General features: G+C 45.9%; 1 protein-coding gene across 7 annotated transcripts in view; it reads right to left on the bottom strand.

Annotated features, from left to right (window-relative positions):
• The window catches only part of LOC144094162 (ubiquitin carboxyl-terminal hydrolase 8-like), a 402,680-nt gene that overhangs the window by 340,633 nt on the left and 42,059 nt on the right, over positions 1–19,988 (bottom strand). For all 7 annotated transcript variants that reach the window (XM_077628075.1, XM_077628078.1, XM_077628079.1 and 4 more), the window contains exon 2: positions 4,873–5,001. In XM_077628075.1, coding sequence (XP_077484201.1) covers positions 4,873–5,001 — 129 coding nt within the window. The remainder of the gene's footprint in view (positions 1–4,872; positions 5,002–19,988) is intronic.

Raw genomic sequence — 19,988 nt, 5'->3', positions numbered from 1 at the left:
AAATCAAGAGGAAGTAATGGGCTTGGACAGGGCATGTAATGCGAAGGCAAGATAACCGCTAGTCCTTAAGGGTAACGGAACGGAGTGGATTCCAAGAGAAAGTAAACGTAGCAGGGAGCGGCAGAAGGTTAGGTGGGCGGATGAGATTAGGAGGTTTGCAGGCAAAGGGCGGATGCAGCTGGCAAAGGACAGGGTTACTTGGAGAGACATGGGAGAGGCCTTTGCCCTGGAGTGGGCATAGTCAGGGTGATGATGATGATGATGATGTCTACCCACATGTCAACTTTGCTCTTATCTCCCCCTTATATCTCAGCCCAACTACTACCCCTTATCAGGACATTTCTACTGCGGCAGTAGACTATGTTGTCGCGTCTCGTGCGTCGCGCTCCCCGCGAGTTCGACCCATGAAGCGTACCAAGGCGTGGGTGCGCTCTGCGTTCGGGGCGGTGGTGCGCTGCCGGTGGGCCGAATGGTGGAGGGAGCATGCTGACGGCACGGGGAGCGCTGACCGGGTCCCGAATATGTGAGACATTCCTGAGGCTTTTCCGCCGCCCCATGCACTGACCACTCTTTTGACGGGCCACGGCCGGTTTCTGGTCTATTTTTTCAGATTTGGTTTGGCGTCGTCCGCGGTTTGTTCGTGGGCGACGTGAGGCATTATCTGTCGTCGTGTTGGTTGAACAGTGCACGTTGTCGTGCGCTTTTGGCGCGCGTCATCGCGGTGGTGGCCGTGTCACTGCCGGATTACAAGAGAGACGTGCAGAAGTTTTTTTCCTTTTTTTGCCCACACACCCACCTCGACTGGCCGAGCGCGTTCCGTGGCTTGTTCTCTCTCTCTCTCTCTCTCTCTCTCTCTCTCTCTCTCTCTCTCTCTCTCTGTCTGTCTGTCTGTCTGTCTGTCTGTCTGTCTGTCTGTCTGTCTGTGTCTCTCTCTCTCTCTCTCTCTGTGTGTGTGTGTGTGTGTGTGCGTGTGCGTGTGCGTGTGTGTGTGTGCGCGCGCGCGTGCGCGTGCGTGCGTGCGTGCGTGCGTGCGTGCGTGTGTGTGTGTGTGTGTGTGTGATGGGAGTGCGGTTTTTTTTTTGGGTGTGTATCATTTTCTTTAATGACTTGATGGGATCTAGTTTTCTTATGTTCTTTTGTTTATTTCACTTTATTTGCAATAATTTCGTTTGGGGTTTATAAAATGCTTTTGCATTTTAAAAACCTTTGGGTTGGGTTCGGTTTGGGTTGAGTCCTTTGGGAGTTGGGTGAGTTGGGTGAGTCCTTTGGGTTGGGTTCGGTTTTCTTTGCGGGGTTGGTATTTCTTTTGCTGTGTTGTCAATCTTCACAGGTTCCTAGTATGGCTCCGGTTGCCAGTGATTGCCTTCTCTGCGGCGCTTTTCTGTTTTTTCTTTACTGAAATTTTTCTGTTTTTGGCGCTTCTACAGGGGCTTCTTTTTCAATAAAAGTGGCTATGTTCGTGAATAAACCCAACTAGCGGGTTGGGTGGATTCGTTTCTCGCTGGGTGGTTGTGCTTTTTTCCAGTTCCGGCCTCTTCTTCTCTGATTTTCTTATCTCTTTCTTGTTCTCTTTTGTTGTTCTTTTCTTTTCTTCTTTTGCGCACTTGTTCTTGTTTCTTTTCATATTGACTCTTTTCTGTGAAATAAACCAGCTCACGCACAGGGTTTTCCCTCTGTGCTCACTGTACCCGCCGCCTTTTAGGACACCATTTTGCGCCACGTGCCAGCCCTGTTATTTTTTCGATTGGCTTCCTATGTATGAAATTAATTTTGCGCTTTGGCCCCTTTCTCCGAGGGCTCTATTCGTTTATTTTTCCAATTGGTTTAAGCCTGCTTAAAGCTCAGCTGGTGCAGGCCATTTCCCCCACCTTTATTTTTTACTTTGTTTTCGCCCGCCTAAGGTTTAACGGGGGAATCAGTAATGGGGGCAGTAGACTTTCCTCCCCTTCCTAAGAAAATCTATATGCCCCACCCCAATCTTACCACTGAAATCTGACAAATAGTAGGGTTGATGGCATCATGAGCCATCTGCACTGCTTGCGGGCAGCTCATCTGGTACCAGTGGATGTTTTCCACAGGAGCTTCCCGAGCATCTGAAGGCGTCATAGCTAAAGTAATTTTTGGGAGCTGGCCGAAGGTTAGGGTCTTTTAGTAAATAAGATTTTTCGCCCCAAAAGGTGGGTAGCGGGGGTCTTCTCGTGGAACTTTACAGTAAAATATGTGGACCTGTAGCAGTTTTGCTGCTACGTCCATGTTTAACTGACCCTTTGTTGTTCCTGGATCCTTCATCCTCGAGAGCACAGAAAACAACTTTGGATTTTCAGAAATTGGTTTATGTCACACAGGAGCATATGCAGAGAAAGTTCAGTAATAACTTCATTAAGAAGCTTAGCTAGGTACAACAGGAAGGAGATATGCAGAATTCTATACTTCCAAAACACATCAGGGTTCCATATCCCTGTAATCACAATTCTGAATGCTCTGCATGTGCAAGTGGCTTGCATTAATTACTCTCGGGTCTGTACATTTCTGCTGAAACATCATCATCATCAGCCTGACTACACCCACTGCAGGCCTCTCCCATGTCTCTCCGATTAGCCCTGTCCTATGCCAGCTGCGCCCCCCACCCTACGCCTGCAAACTTCTTAAGGGGAGATGCTAGGCTGAAGAGTCAACTTTTGAACTACTATGTCAATTGCGATAAAATTTTCAGGAATGGTGCATCTTTTTCTCATTTGACTATACTCTAAATGTCAGCTCCCTAGCTCAAAAGGAAAAAAAGTTATAGCGGTCATATTGAGCAATCAGGTGTGTCAGCTTAGGGAACTTTCGTTTCAAAAATAATAGATATACTAATTGTTTGTGATTAGATGTCTTCCAGATAGCTTATAGTGCAGGATAAGGCCAGTTGCATATTTTTTTTACGATTTCTGTAAAAATGTCATCACTCTAAAAACAAAGTTCAATTTTTTGTTGCCATTACATGTCAGACATCTCAAAATATTTTGTGCTAGAAAATCTTTAGCGACCCAAGAAGTACCTTCTCTTGTTCCTGCGAAAATTTCAGTCGAGAAACCACCTTGGAAGCAGATTTTTCGATGCAGTTTGGAAATGGTAGTTTTCCTAACGGTTTTGTTTTCCCAAAAAGTGCAAACTGGGAAAAATGAGTTCAAACATTTCAGAACAGGCTATTTTATTTTGGGGTAGAAAAAATTTATTCAAAGTGCCCTGCTCCATAGGTCGGGCCTTCCTCTTCAGCACGATGCTGCTCTGTGGCAACTGTTTCAAGCTTTCTTTCTTTTCTTTCAGATTCAGAGCTGTCCATGGCCCTTGGCTTTGCTCGTGAAATACTTTGATGGGCTGCTTGCTGAACATGCTTCATTGTCTGGACTCCATGTTCCAGCTTGTCAAACACTCGCTTGATTCCACATGTGCCCTCATTAAAATCTAATACAGCCAAGGCTGTCGCAGTCTCCACGGTTCTTAGTGATGTAGGCTTGTTCTTCGGGTGATGCGCCATCATCGCGAGCTCAAAGGGTTCCCGTTGGTTTTCAGCGGCAGCCTTGGGCCTGGCGAAAGCACAAGCAGACGCTCACTTGCTGGCGATCGCCCGTGCTGTGTAGGCCTTTCATTTTCGTAGTGCGTTTTCACCTCACGAAGCTTCCCCGATTCCAAGCCTTTGTTGCCGGCATCTTCCAGTCACACTACCGGCCACCCGCTGATCGCAATAACTCACAGAAGGAAGAAAAGGTAACAGATAGCAAGCATCGAGCACAACCAAAGCAGGAGCAACTCCGAATTGCGTGAAAACAGCGTTGGGTGGCAATGTGGTATATTTCCACCAATCCGAGCAGCTATTCTCGGATACATACATACATACATATTTATTTGTCACAATTACAAGTTGAAATAAGTGTGCCCGCGGAAGCGCAAGTGCGCTTGTGGGCGGGTCACGGCAATCAAACGAAGTACAGGCTCAGTATTAACGAAAAAACATAGTTTCCTGTATGTCAAAACAAAACAAATACTACACAACAAAGCTTATTGCAATAAGACACATAATATTCCTAAATACAAAAAAAGAACAATATCACTAATGCACACTGCTAAATTAAGACACTTATTTACACAGGTTCAAAAACAACTTAAACAACCTAGATTCACATGGGATGGCAAACTCAAGTATTTAGAGCATTCTTTTAATGCAAGCTTACAGGGCTTTTGACATATTAAGCCAGGACTTTATTCTACATTTTACCTCTTTAAGGGATGCCATCCACTTTGCTGTGGGGGCAGCCAGAAATATGCCTTTCTTTTTTAGTTTTTCGTTAGTGGCCTTGCGTATTCTCAATAAAGGCCTTCTGTCACTAAAAAGCGCAAAAAACAAGCTTTCTAACGTGGGCATTCACTTCACGTTCGTGGGCATTCACTACAGAAGCGTCTTGAGAAGCGCATGCATAGTCACCTTCGACGGCAAATGCATGCCACCGCCTTATGAAAAGAACTAATTTTCTTATTTTCTACTGCTCAGATAACAACGAAACTTGGTGCGAATATTCTTCATTAAACCAGCAATCCATAACAACTGAAACTGAAAAACACAATTGTTTTCCGAAAATCGGTATTTTAGCCCCGCATCTCCCCTTAATTTCATCCACTCTGCCCGCTTCCGGCCTCTTAACGTTAACCAAGTCTACGCTTGGTTAAATTAGGTCAGCTACAGTACACCAGCACATTACGTCTATTTCTGATGCTTGTATTATTTACAGCATCCATTTTTGCTATTACGTACAAGAAGGAAAGCTTCTTGAGAAAGATTTATAGCCTTCTGAAATCAGCACAGTCACTGAGCAAGGAGTTACTTCAACTTACATCCTGAGGTGTGCCCCTTTGAAGTACTTGTCCTTGATGCTTTTGGTGTCCGCATCCACACGCTTCATCAGCTCCTCAAAGGAGCCGGCCAGGTGAAGACTCTTGGCAGCGGATGGCATCTTCATAAACCTGATGAAAGTCACGGCGGCACCAAGGAGTGAGCTTCAAAAGTGGCTAGCACTGTAGCAAGTGGCAACGAAAAAGCTGATGTAACAGCAGTGACGTCACCATAATTTACAAATATTATATAGCTACAACACACTGTCTTGGTTTATTGCAGGTTTGTCGCATCCCATTTAAACACTGATTAATATCAAGAGGGTAAAATTATCACACGGTCCTTTTTTCTAAGGAGCATGTCAACACTGCACAAAGAAAATCCCACTGTCTCGAATGATTACTTAAGACATTTCTGCAGGGCCCTTGAACGTCCTCCCCATTGTGACTGAACAGTGCTTGCAAGGTTGAGATCATATTTCCTTTCACTTAGTCCTGGGCCCGTATTCTGAGTTTTCGTGTCATAACCTGCTCCATCGGCCACACCTGATTGGTCAAAACGCCGCAAGCCGATGTGCAGGTTCGGATGCAGCAAAAAGGGTCGAAGAAACCGGACGGTGACGTCAAACACATGATCAAGGACATCGAACATGGCGGTGCACTTTGAAGCGGAGCCTCTCACTTTGAAGTGAACTCTGATGTTACTGCGTTTTACGGCACGTGAACTGGCTATAAACTGGGTACGGAGCTTTCGCTTCGTCTTATCTTGCCTACAACAAATTCAGATACATGATAAATTTGGCCTGTTTTTTATTTCCTATAATGGTTTGGTGGCTCCTAGGTCTAATGAGCACCCGTTTGTTGTAGAAACTGTTCTCTTCATTCAAACCGGATGGCGCCACTATCACTGGAGAACGTTGAATGATGTAACATAAACCATAATGTCCCGCAAAACGTTTGCGTTTACTGCACGCAAACGTGCATTCCCTATTCTAGAACTCTCTATTAGCTGTTGAAGCGTCCTGCATCATGACCGTTTGAAGTGCCTAGCAGCGTGAAACCGCTAATGAGCACGGAGAGTCAGTCGCCAGCGACGTGCTACTATACAGAACGCGTTTGACATACCAGAGGTGACGTCCCTTACGGTTCTTGATAGTCATGAAAACTTTGTTTGCGAAGTCTCCCAATGCATATATGAAAAGAAACACAGCAAGCTGATTATTTTTTGTGCATCCATTTTATTTATTTGCTGCAGAAAAATAAAACCCTCACAGTATCATCGCGCGGTTTTTGCAGTGCCTGCATAAAAAGAACGATAAACGCAAATTACCGTCTGCACAACCGTCCGATCATAGCATCAACTTAGGCTCAGCGATGTTACAGACAGCAGGTCGTCACGGTGTCTTGGTTCAGCACTGCACGGAGCGCACATTGCACAGCGAGTGAGTGCATGCCACAAATTCTCCTCTCCATTCCCTTTTACCCTCAAGACAAAGGTAAAATGCCGTGTTCTGCGAACAAGACAGCTGCTTTATATTTACCACTGGCGATCTTCTGTCAGTGCAAACCCATGAGTAGTTGCATACAATATTTTCTTCCTTAAGTACACCTCGTGGCCTTTACGATGCAGAAAAGAGTATCTTGTAGAGCGGTTTATTGGCACGATGGAAGCGCCGGCTACGAAGACCTTGGCACAGGCAATCTACGAGGCAGAGAGCCGAGAGACCAGACACAAGTGGCAGTGTTCCATCCAGCACGAGCATCCAACCGGCGGCGCGAGCGCTTCGTCGTCGTTGGCTTTGGGGCTGGTTCATCTTCTTCATTCCAATCTGAAATATTGTTTATATTTGTTGAAGTCCATTGGGTAAATAAAGCAGCTTTGGTACTACCCCTTTACAGTGGAATCCGATGCGCAACTAAACTTGTGGCTGAATATTGCTTCTGTCGCTTTAGTAGCATTCTATTTCCCGGCAAAGAGCAAATAGCGCCGCTGGACGTTTCCCTGCGGCAATCGCAACACAGTGACATCCTGCCGCCGCAACCGAACTGACATCCGCTTCCGGCCTTTCGACCAATCAGGTGTGGCTGTTGCAGCAGATTATGACGCTTTTTATTATGACACAAACTCGGAATACGGCCCCTGTCCTAAGTTATGTCAACAAATCAGTACCTTTCAGGCATCTGAGTGTTGTGTTACGTTGGGTTTAACAGTACATAGGCAGCTAAGGCTATCATGCGCCAAGCACAAGGTATAGAAAAGTTTGCTGCAGAATTTTATAAAAATGCAAAAAGTGATCGGTGGTATAGAGGGGCCCTAAAACGTTAGTTTTACTGCCTAGCGATACCAAAGGAAAGACATTTTAGAAAATCACTGTGGCTCAACTCAACTGAGTCAGGTGTGGAATCTAGTCACTGTGCCACTCTCTGTGATAGGGATCGCTAGAAGCAGCCCAGCGTCTCCAATGCTCTGCTGAAGAACTCGTCCTGGCGGCCGGTTCTAGCTCCATATTTTGTGCATTGTCTAGGCTGTTGTTCTTGCATGGGCCTGCCAACTGTCTCTCTGTTGAGCCACCTTCGCTGTGTCTCTTGCAGATAAAGAAACTAGAGAATAGGGGAGCGAGGAGAGATGGACAGAGAAAGAAGACGTGCCTCGCGACAGCCATTATCTAGCTGGCGAAGTGGCAAGGGCATGCACAACAGATACACTCGGAGTTCCCAGCTCCGTAGGGCCAGGAGTAGCAGACGCTGTCCGTCTCGCGTTATCTAAGCTGGCCTCTTACCTAGCAAGAGCAAATCACTGGGTGAACCACGTGACACAACTGGCGCGAGCAAACGGTTGGAACGATGGTTGGCGCAGCGGCGGACATGACTGAAAAGTGCACAGCTGTGGTGGCGGCGCGCCTCTTGTGAGAAGTCATTTCTGGAACAGATTTTACCTTCAGCTCTGCATGCGAGAAGTGGAGCTTTGCTCCAAAATGACCACTAGTAAAATCTTTAAAGAAAGTCAGGTAACCTCTGCAAACATCCTTGCCTGGGCAAGGATGTCAAGGCTTCTAACCATTCCAATAATGACCTCAGCCTTCTTCTCAGGAATGAGGGAGTGGCTAGGGTGTGGATAAAAAAAAAGTCTACTTGTAATAACCGTGACTATAATTCATTAAATCTAAAATTGGTCTCAAACACCTGCTCTCTTAAAGAACTTAAAAACCAGTGAAATATCAACAAGTGCAAGTTCACATAAAAGCTAAATTGGACAGAATGGTATAAAGCTAAATTCGACAGAATGATGTGTGTTCATTATAAAAAACTACAAAATGCTTTTTCCTCAGTGTATCGAGTTTTCTGCATGAAAATAAAACAAGTTTCACTGTTACCTCATCTTTGCATAATTCACATGGGGCTTGTCTTGTTTTCTCAGTCGGAAATTATGTGTGGACGTGTCTGTCTTGTATAAAGACTGCAGATAATTACTTCCTTGAAACGTTCCTCGTCGATGCAGGACTTCCATTCACCTAACACTCGTTTTAGAACGTGTAGTTTGTTATTTACTTCGTTATTCCATATGGATTGCCATTTTTGTCTTATGTTATGATTAACCAAGTTAATACAATCTTTAAACGGTATATTTCCTTTTCGGATTTGCTTGCCATGAGCTTGAGCAGTGAAAAAGTCTGCTCTCTCGTTGCCGTTAGCTCCGACATGACTCGGTACCCAGTAGAGTTTTATGGTTTGTCCTTGCGCTGTGGCTCTTTCTATGTTACGTATGGTAGGAATGATTGCATTTCTAGAGTGGAGAGCTGTAAGTAAACTTAGGGAGTCTGTGTAAATAACACTACTTGTAAGGTTCTTGTTTACTATTTTCAATGGCAACACAGACGGCGCAACATTCGGCAGTGAAGATGAATGTACACTGTGGAAGCCTATTTTATCTCAATTCCTTTTGACCACTGCGGTTCCAAAGTAAACATCTGTTTCTGAGCCATCTGTATATAAAAGCTGTCGAAGTACTGTATTTTTCTTCAAGTGTAATAAATTCTTGTATTATACTGTCACGGAACCAAGGACTGAGACACCGTTCACCAGCAGCGTTCCCAGAAAAGACCTCAGGGCGCACGTGCGAACATTCACCTCATCTTTTTGGTGCTACCTGGGGCCACCTGGTGGAATTATTGCCACCTCCCGAAAAAAAACTGGAAACCATTAGGGCGCTACGAGATAACTGGAGGGGTTGATGGGGAAACCACAAACGAAGGGGCAAAATGACAGGAAGCAAACGGGCTCCGTGCAACAAAAAAAACAACAAACTGCGGAAGTGCTGTCAGTGCGTGAAATAGGGCTTCATACGGAGTACGTGCACTACTTCAGGCTCTGCACAGAACCGTTGGGCAGAACTTCATAAGTTATGTCTGTCATACGATGCAACACTCTCTAGGGGCCAAAGTAGCAGCATAAGAGTTTCTCCGTCAAGTTCGGGCATCAGACTGGGGTCCACATCCACACATGGTCGTCGGATTGGTACTCAACATGTCAGTGTCGCTCGTTATAGTGCCATGCATCTGTCCCCTGTTGCTGCCTGATGTGCATGTGGGCGAGTTGGCGGGCTTCCTCCACGTGTCGAACAAATTCCTCGGCATGTGGCGTGAGTGCTTGATCGTCTGTAGTGCACAGAAACATGGCATCTAGCACTGTGTGCACATCACACTAATAAACGAAGCGAAATGGCGTATAGTGCATTGTTTCTTGTACGGCCGTACTGTATGCGAAAGTCATGTATAGGAGGATCTCGTCCCAAGTCTTATGCTGGACGTCTACGTATGTACATTGCGAGCATATCTGCTACGGTATTGTTGAGTCGCTCGGTGAGCCCATCTGACTGCAGATAGTAGGCAGTAGTCTCGCGATGGCTCGTGTGACTCTGCTTGAATACCTCGTGCATGAGCTGCACTGTGAAAGCCATTCCTCCATCGGTGATTACGTAGGATGGGGCATTGTGTTGTAAAACAATGCAGTGCATGAAGAACTGCGCAATTTCAGACGATGTGCCACGCAGCCCCGCCTTGGTTTCTGCATAGCGTGTCAAATAGTCTGTCACAACAATGATCCACTTACTGCCAGCCGATGATGGCGCCTTGGTCAAAGGGTGTGCGAGGCGGTGTGACTAGTTGGAGCAAACCCGTGGGATTGAGGGGAGATGAATTGCAGCGCTGGCATTCACTGGTATTCGAGAGAAAACTGACGCCAACCAATATTTTTACCAATAAGGGTTAAGTTAAAATTTTAGTTGGCGTCAGTGTTCTCTCAACTATCTCAAGAACCCAACCAGATGGACTTCCGTCGAAGATGTTTTCGTTCAAATCACTGGCATTCACGGCAACCTCGGATGTAGCGGCGGATGGTGGCAGCAAGTTTTGGCCAATAATAGGCCTGGCGCACTCGAGCAAGGGTGCGTGTAAATCCCAAGTGACCAGAGGTGGGCTTTTCGTATGAGGCAAAAAGAATGTTGGCACGGAGGTCTGATGGCACGATGAGGAGATAGGCGCGGTCAGTGTGGCTCGAGTTCTTCTTGAACAGGATGCCATTGCGCATGCAAAAGGAGGAAAGGTTCCAGGAAAACTCACGGGGTACGGTACCAGTGCGGCCCTCCAAATGGTCAGTGACAGATCGCAAGTTCATGTCAGCCCGCTGCCTCACCATTACTTCCAAGGACCACTCCAAGGAAATGACTGTCGTCCTCTTCATCAGTTAACTCGACCGGCGCGTGGAAGAGCATGTGGGCATTTTCATGCTCGTGCCCAGATTTACATGCAATTGTGTAATCAAATTCCTGGAGGCAGAGACTCCACCTTGCTAGGCAGCCTGATGGGTCCCGTAGATTGGCCCGCCAGCACAAAGAATCGTGGTCACGACTTCCACAACTGTCACGACTTTGAAATGGCGGCCATAGAGGTAAGGTCGAAATTTTCAACATTGCCCACACAACCGCGAGGCACTCCTTTTCCAAGGTAGAATAGTTGATCTCGGCATAGGACACAATGTGACTCGCATTCGCAATCACTCGTTCCGCACCATCTTGATGTTGCACTAGAACAGCAGCCAGGCCGATGTTGCTGGCGTCGATGCGGATCTCGGTGGCAGCATCCTCATCGAAATGATCAAGAAGAGGGCTTGTGTGCAGACCTCGGCGTAGCTCAGTGAAAGCCTCTTGTTGCTCCGTAGTCCAGACGAACGGGGTACCGTCACGCATTAAACAGGTCAGGGGTTCGGCAATCTGAAAGAAGTCGGCGATGGAGCAACGGTAGTAGGCGCACAGACCAAGGAAGCGCTTGAGCGTTTTCTTTGTAGTAGGAACATGGAATTTGGCTACGGCGGCAGTTTTGTCGGGATTGGGTTGGACACCATCAGCGCTCACAACGTTACCATGAAACTTGATTTGTTCACAGCCCAAGTGGCATTTTTCAGGCTTGAGCGTTACATTGGCTGACCGCAGAGCATTTAATACAGACCGCAGGCATTCAAGATGTTCTTCAAAGGTTTCAGAGAACACGACCACGTCATCCAGTAAACTAAACAGGTTTGCCATTTGAGGCCAGCAAGGATAGTATCCATCATTCACTGAAACATTGCCGGCGCTGAAAAGATACCAAAGGGCAACACCTTAAATTCACATAGGTCATCGGCAGTAATGAAGACAGTTGTTTTTTTCCCAATCCCGTTAATCAACCTCAATCTGCCAGTAACCGCTTTTTAAATCAATCAAGAAAAAATATTTGGCGCGGCGAAGTCTGTAGAGAGAGTCATCTATTCGGGGCAGTAGATGCACGTCTTTTTTAGTTATGGTGTTCAACTTTTGGTAATCTACGCAAAAGCACAGTGTTCCATCCTTCTTAACCAGAACGACAGGAGACAACCACGGACTCTGAGATGGTTGAATAATGCCGTTATTAAGCATCTCTTTCACTTGTGTTTAGATGGCCTCGCATTCTTTACGTGAAATACGGTACGGCTATTGGCGTATGGGGCGGGCATCGTCGCATGTGATGATGCGGTGTTTCGTAATAGCCGTCTTTTGAACTTTCAAAAAGACGCGAAGCACGCTGTGTATTTACAAAGTAAGGCACGCAGAGCGCGGTGTTGAACCTGTGATAGCCTGAGCTGATGTCAATGCGATCGAGAAACATGTTCTGAGGTTCCACAGCTTCGCAAATAAAGCATTCAGAAACACTAGCTAAATGGTCCGCAAACGCGATCACTGTGGCATGGAAGAGGTGCCAAGGTTCGTTTGTAAAATCTGCAACCAGTAGTTGTGACATACCATTATCCTTGTGTTTTTAACCTAAGTTTGGCTCCGATAAACACAAGGGCAGAGACGAGTGTGTGCCCAGAATGTCATTTATGTCACTTATGTTATGCAAAATTCTACACAGTTCCAATGTATAAAAGCCAGCATGTAATATATGTGAGGGGAGAAAAACTATGTAATGTTTTCAGGTGCCGAATTGGGGCTTCTCTTTTTTTAATCAACCTAAGAATCCACCCGACGCTGACGGTGCAAGACTGCCTTGGTTTGTGTCCATCTCATCCTCAGATATGCTGGACATCCGTGTAGCATGCACGGCTGTTTTTGTCTTGGTTCCCTTCGCATGGGGAAGGGGCCTTGTGGTTTGCTAACCTGGAGGTCCATGCAGCCTATTTTGTGACTGATGGCACAATGCTAGCTGCTGCAACCAGGGTGGCCCTGCTCCCGGCTCACTGCGTGTCAGCTGTGCCCTGCTGCACCACGGCAGAGTAGCTGGGATTTTGCAATAAAAGTCGTTTCTGCGCTTCCCTGAATATTTTGTCGGCATGAAGTGTAATAACTTCTTTTTCTGTCTTCCAGGCTGGGCATGACCGTGAGTAAGCCGGATAGCTGCCCTCAAAGTTTATGCAAAGGCAGGGTTAAACTTCGCAGTTTTCAGCGGGATGGTCACAAGAAGCACACTGGCACAGCTCTGCAAATTGTGGTGGTACTTTTATTGAGTATGTATGGCCAGGGTTCGAGCTTTGCGTAACCTACCTCCACAGAATCAGGAAGTATGCTATGGGCTCCGTGCGCTGGTATGGTGGCGCCAGCAGCGACCACATCGCCAGCGCCGCCTCGTGGCACTCGCCGCGTTAACCGGACGCTCAGTCACGGCTGGTCTCTCGAAGGGAGAGCGCGCGCGCCCCCCTCGAGACTGGCCGTGGTGGCCCTGCGCCTTCCTCCATGCCCAATGCGTTAGCGCCAGCCCGGCCGCATAGCAGACGCGCACTGACCGCGATGCCATTCTAAGTCAACGCCTTCTTCTCTGCGGATTTCAACGCATTGAAAGCCTTGACGCCACTACTGCTGCATTTCGTTTTTGGGCTGATCACCGATTCCGAGCAACCATGATTGTGTTGCAGTCCCGACGGCACTGCAATATCTGGCAGCGCAGTTGAGCTTATTGAGATTAATTAAGTACCTTTACAGTTTGAGAAACAAGGCTCTGACCCAAATAATGAAATCAGCTATGTAATTTACATCCACTGTGACATCGACTATGTGAATGGTCGGCTAGAAATGCGAAAAACGCAAACTTACTACACATAAATATCAGATGATAGTGCTCTACATCCTGCACGATTGACCCTGCTTTACTTTATATATTTCCCTCAGAGGAGCATAGTTCTAAGCATACAAAAAGACGATGGGTTTCTTGGTAAGTATCTTCCACAGTTAGAGCAGTTTCATTTCAGGAATTTCATGAAGGCACCAATTACATGAATTGTTTTGGTCGTAATTCTCTTTTGGTAAATACTCAACTATAAAAAGGCCGCCGCGGTGGCTCGGCGGTTATGGTGCTCAGCTGCTGACCCAAATGACTCGTGTTCGATCCTGGTTGCGGCGGTCGCATTTCGGTGAAGGCAAAATTCTAGAGGCCCGCGTACTGCGCGATGTCAGTGCACGTTAAAGAACTCCAAGTAGTTGCAATTATCTAGAACCTCCTACTATGGCGCCCCTTATAGTCTTCGTTGCATTGGGACGATAAACCTAATTAAAATCAAAAGATTAATTCCCAAAATTAAGGGTTTAGTGATGTTGTGAAATCCAAGAAATATATAGAGAAATTTGAACCACTCTCTATTTTTCTTTTTATTCGTCTAGAACAGGATTTGAGATCTCATAAATGCAACAAATAAAGATACAAAATTTTAAACCACTGAAGGAAATAAAATGATGCAAATAAATACACAAAAGCTTAGGTGAAACAATGTGAAAAACGACATAAGCACCCTCAAAAGTACGACGTCGCTCCCACTGCATACACACACGCACGAAAAAAAAACTAGAAACAAAATTGACACGCTGAACCACAGATGAGCATAACAAAGGAAGACTTAAACTTCAGATGCTAGCTCCAAGAACTTCACCGTAGGCCATTTCCTGTGACTGACTGAACGCATTCCTTCACTCTACATAAAGACATAAAGCAGCTCCTACCAATGATGTCACGTTCGAAACACCCCAGTCAATGTAAACCATTTCCCAGTTCACTCCCATGAATTTAATTCCACAGTGCACTCATTTCCAGCACACCCTCTGTGCATGAGCGAGCATGCACGACGTCCAAGAAAAGCGTTTAAATATATTCGGTACTTTGACTGCAGTGTTTTTATAGCTGTTATGACATTGAGTAAACACAGCAGTAAGTAGAGCACCCATAATTATCCAAATTTGTTCTCGCCTTCGGACGAAACACCTCACCGCTCGCCTCGATCACTGCAAACTGAACCAGAGAGCTGCGTTGGCTGCGTCCGCCTTTCGCCACCGCTGTTAACCAGGTGGCGCCACTCGCGCGCTCCAAACTGCAGCGCACGGAGCCCATAGGCAAAGGTAAGAATAACGTGCTTCGTTGGTGTTTCCTAGCTGTTGTGTCTTATCTTGATGCAGTGCACATTTGTTACGTTTGGTTCTTTAAGTACGTCTAGTTCTTCTTCTGCTAGGTACTTGAGACCAGCATCGGATATTACTCTGCGAACAGTATTCAATGAACGGTTTTGGCTGATTGTCACTGAATTGGGAACGTTTAAGGATAAGAGTTATTGAAGAATACCTAAATAATCTATGATTCGCTGATGACGTTGCCTTGCTGAGTTATTCAGGAGACGAATTGCAAAGATCAATGAGTTAGACAGGCAGAGCAGAACGGTAGATCTAAACATTAACACCCAGAAAACCAAAGTAATGTTAAACAGTCTAGCAAGGGAACAGCAGTTCACAAATGCCAACGAGGGGCTGGAAGTGGTAAAGGAATACATCTACCTAGGGCAGGTAGTTACAGCTGATCCGGATCACGAGAGGGAAATAGCTAGAAGAATAAGAATGGGGTGAAGCACATATGGCAGGTTCTCTCAGAACATGAATAGCAGTTTACTAATATACCTCACGAGAAAAGTATACAACAGCTGTATCTTACTGATACTAACCTACGGGGCAGAAACGTGGAGGCTAACGAAAAGGGTTCAGCTTAAGTTAAGGACAATGCAGCAAGCCATGGAAAGAAAAATGATAGGTGTAACCTCAAAACACTGGAAGCTGGCAGAGTGGGTGAGGGAACAATTGTGAGTTAATGACATCCTAGCCGAAATCAAGAGAAGAAATGGGCTTGGGCAGGGCATGTAATATGAAGGCAAGATAACCACTGGTCCTTAAGGGTAACAGAGTGGATTCCAAGAGAAGGCAAGTGTAGCAGGGGGCGGCAGAAGGTTAGGTGGGCGGATGAGATTAGGAAGTTTGCGGGCATACACTGGGCGCAGCTGGCACAGGGCAGGGTTAATTGGAGAGAGACGGGAGATGACTTTGCCCTGCAGTGGGCATAGCTAGGCAGATGATGATGATGGTGGTCTCTCCAAAACCTGCCACACGTGATAACTTCTCATATTGATGATTGTGAAGGACTTCCAACAGGAAATCGCCATTTGCTAGTCTCTTGATTTTGTAGCCTTGTCAAATGCTTTCAGTTAGGGTTCTTGTTGCAAGGAAGGCTAACGCCAGTCGTGTATTTATGTCCGCTTGTTTCCTGTGGACCACGTGGAACCTTGGAAGGTTGTTAGCTCTTTTAAAAAAAATTTGCTGTCACTTCAGTGCGTTCCTGTTTCGGAGGGCAGTCAACTGTAAAAAAAAAAAGGAAGCAGGTATAAAGAGCTTTCTCCATAAAAGCGACTGCTGAATTCACCAGTTGGGTCAAGCTGTAGGTGCCGTTTACGGGAAACTGGGGCCAAAGTGGTGTGTTGCCTCCACCGAGGGGCCTTAAAGGTCCAAACACTCGGTATCAGCTCAACCACCAGAATCCCCTTTAACTCGGACACGGCTGAGCCACGCATGGCTAAGTGCGGGTGCTCAGGTTCGTGGTGACGCACTGCTTACCATCATCCCCTTGTGGGAATGTCCCTGCAGATGCTCAAGAACCCGTAGTGTCCCAACATCTGCATCTTGCAGATGCCCCAGCAGGGCTTTCAGACATCTGAAATTAAGGTACTCATTCCTGTACCAGAGCTACATTGAAATGTGTCCATCTTAAAAGGTATTTCTACATTCATTCCGCAAGATGGCTCTAAACAGGACTGTTCAGTGCGCATTAATTAGTGAAGATTGCGTCTTGAGTCAAATAAGTGGATGCAGCGCCTAAAAGATGGGTGATCTGACACATTTGTGTTGAAACAACCCCGCTACCTTGGCGGGTGTGCTCAAGGACTGTAAACACAACTGCCAAAGTGCAGTTGAACATCAGGACAACCCCTTTTTGTTAGGCACGAAAGGCCGACCATTCGCCGGCAAGTGTGCCGTTAAATGCGCAGACCTCCACACGTATGCCACCATTGCGCTGAACCCCAATAAGGAAGACTTCTGCCACATTGTTAATGCAAAAGCATTAGGTGTCCCATCAGCACAAAAGCTGGCAAACATCGCCATCAATGGCACGAAATTCAGATAATGCAGTATCCCAGCGTATGATGTCACAACACACATAAGCAAGCATGTATATGGTTTATGGGGTTTTAACGTCCCAGAGCGACTTAAGCGCCTACTCCAAGTGCCCTCCATGGGCGTGCGCATCCAGCATCAGCGCTCTTGGCGTACGCCGGAACGGCTGTCAAAAGGAGGCATGCATCTCCGTGTTCCTGGCGCAGGCTCACTTCCCCTCTCGAGCCGACGGAGAGAATTTCAAGCTATGAAGAGCAGTGGTTGGGGGACGATGAAAGGACAACCTAAACCGCGAAGAAAAGTTCGGGGAACCTGAAAGAGCTTCAAGCCATGAAGAAAAGAGTCACTGAGAGCCCCGCGATCCTCCGATTGTTGTAGACCGGACCCTGCTTCCAACACGTACGCAAGCACCCGTGCGCTGGCACCGATATCTAGCACGGTGAGATATCGGCACCTCTGGTATCTCCTGCACTGTGCGTGCGCAGACCGGTTCTGGCGTACGCCAAGAGCGCCGACATTGCGCGCACACGCCCAAGAAGGGCCCTTGGAGTTGGCACTTTAGGATATGAAGGACGCCATAGTGAAGGGCTCCGGAAATTTGGACTGCCTGGGGTTTTTTAACGTGCACTGACATTGACCGTACACGGGCGTCTAGAATTTCGCCTCCATCGAAATTCGGCCGAAACGGCCGGAATCGAGCCCGCGACTTTCGAGTCAGCTGCCGAGCGCCATAACCATTGAGCCACCGTGGCGGCCGAAAATGTATAGTCCTGAATGATGAAACATACTATGACCAATGAAAGTCATGACTTGTAGTCATGACTCGTCATTTTGCAACGTATCATGGCTCAACATTTTACAAGTACTGTAATGTAAGGTATATAGAGTACGCACAGTCACACAGCATAATCATGACTCATAATAATTCTGAAATGTAGCATGACTCAACACTTTACAAGTAATATAATGCAAGGTGCATAGAGTTTTTACAAAGTATGCATAGTCACGCCTTGTAGTCATAGTCATAACTCAGTCATTCTGCAACATAGCAAAACTAAGTACTTTAATGCTCTCGCATTCTCACGCGTAAGCCGACCTCCACACGGCAGCTCGCATATCAAACATTTGTCTGCCCTCAACTACAATACGCATCTTCCATTTCGTCACCCCAACAACACTACTTAATTCATTCCCTAGAGCACATACAAAATCGTGCCACTGGCTTCATTGCTCGGAACTACTGCCGACATTCCAGCATAACTAACATTTGAGTGGATGAAGCGCACAAAAGACACGGCACATAGGCAAAGACGGACACGACACAGGCCTGTGTCGTGTCCGTCTTTGCCTATGTGCCGTGTCTTTTGTGCGCTTCATCCACTCAAGCTATGAACCAACTTGCCCAAGAACGTGTTCTACTATAACTAACATTAAGGCGTCGTTCTCCCTTCTATCCTTAGAATCTCGCAGAACAACAGCACTTATCTGCCTCTTCCATAAATTGTTTACAGCCATCATTCCTTCACACTACCTTTTACACAACTGGCCCGCACATCTCACCGATTGCATAATCACCTCAGTTTTAAACGCCTTCCGGGAAGGGCCATCATTTATTGGAATAGTCTTCCTGACAACATTGTTCACATCTCAGATTACGTTATCTTCAAAAGAAAAATAAACAGCATTTTGTTCTGAAGTGCGTTTTTCAATTTATTTCTATTTTCTGGTTGGTTGTTTACTATTGTATAACGGTGTTAAAATAACTATCTTCTATTCGCTTCTGTTTCGCACCCCAGTTATGCAACCCCCCTCCCATAATACTCCAGTCGGAACACCTTGAGGTATTTGAATAAATAAACAAATAAAAAAATAAAGTGTGTCTGGTGAATTTTTTTTTCTGCCATCTGTAAACTTTTTGCACTTCACATTCTAAGACACCAGCACCACTCCAAAGGAGCCACTCAAATCCAAAAAATACCACAAATTTATGACGTGCATTAACGCTACACCTCTCAAGCCAAGTTGTAGGGCAGTAGGCAATCAACTTCTTCATCAATAAATTGCCTCTTGCAGCATGAGAAAATGCGCGACAGGATGGCACAAGTGCTTGATTTAATGGTCTGATTCGTAATGAACTCTTTACTAAAAAGAAAAAACACATCTGACATCCCTAAAAGGTAGCCCATGAATCTGCATTGATTGCACAGGGGGCTTTGAGTGATTTATCCCTCAAATCAATCAATAAATCAATAAATCAATAAATTTATTGATTCAATCAACAAAGCAGTCCTCTCGACCGCTTGGCAAGCCTCACCACCCCTACAAAGAGGCAGTTTTGTAGCGATTGAAATGGCTACATAACTGTATGCTGTTAAGGACACATTGAAAAACAAAACATATTACTTACAAGAAAGATACTTTCGTGCCCATGAATAATATTTAGACCCAATAATACATAATGGTTGTACATATTTACAATTTTATTTACATTTGCACATATTGTAGGGCCTAGACTACAAATCCATTCCGAACAGCAGCACCACACATACTGTGTAGCAAGTCATAAAATGTTGTGTTCAAATATTTAGGGAGCAGATAATTTAGAGCCGGAAACCATATTTTGTTCTGCACCCCGTTAAGGAGTAGGTAATGCACTGTCATGTCGTGCGAGTGCCAAAATGCTAGAAAAATATGTCATTTTCGGCTGTTACTTTTACATGGAAGGACAGAAACATTCCGTTTATGGGTATTATTTGGTATTCCAGGTAGATTGGACGCTTCGATGCATGATATAGAAGATGAAAAATTACGCAAAGTTCTCTTTATTTTTTTTAGTGTTAGAAGCGTCTGTATGTTGGATGCGATAGTTCTTCCCCAGACAAGGAAGCAATATGAGACATAAGAATAAAAAAATGCGTAATAAAGATGCGGCGTTGTTTGGTCAGCAGAATGCTCTTATTCCGCAAAATTATCCCAACATATCTAGACAGAGGTATGCAGACTTTGCTCACGTGAGCGTCCCAGGACATAGTGACGTCAAGTGAAGTACATGTTTCCACGAACTCAATGGGAGCATTGTCCGTATAGAGGAGTGGCGCACTCATGATGTGTTGCCCTTTCAGATGGAATAATAAAA

This window comes from Amblyomma americanum, chromosome 6 (genome assembly GCF_052857255.1).
Source record: "Amblyomma americanum isolate KBUSLIRL-KWMA chromosome 6, ASM5285725v1, whole genome shotgun sequence".
NCBI lineage: Eukaryota > Metazoa > Arthropoda > Arachnida > Ixodida > Ixodidae > Amblyomma > Amblyomma americanum.
This window is presented reverse-complemented; position numbering and strand designations above follow the sequence as displayed.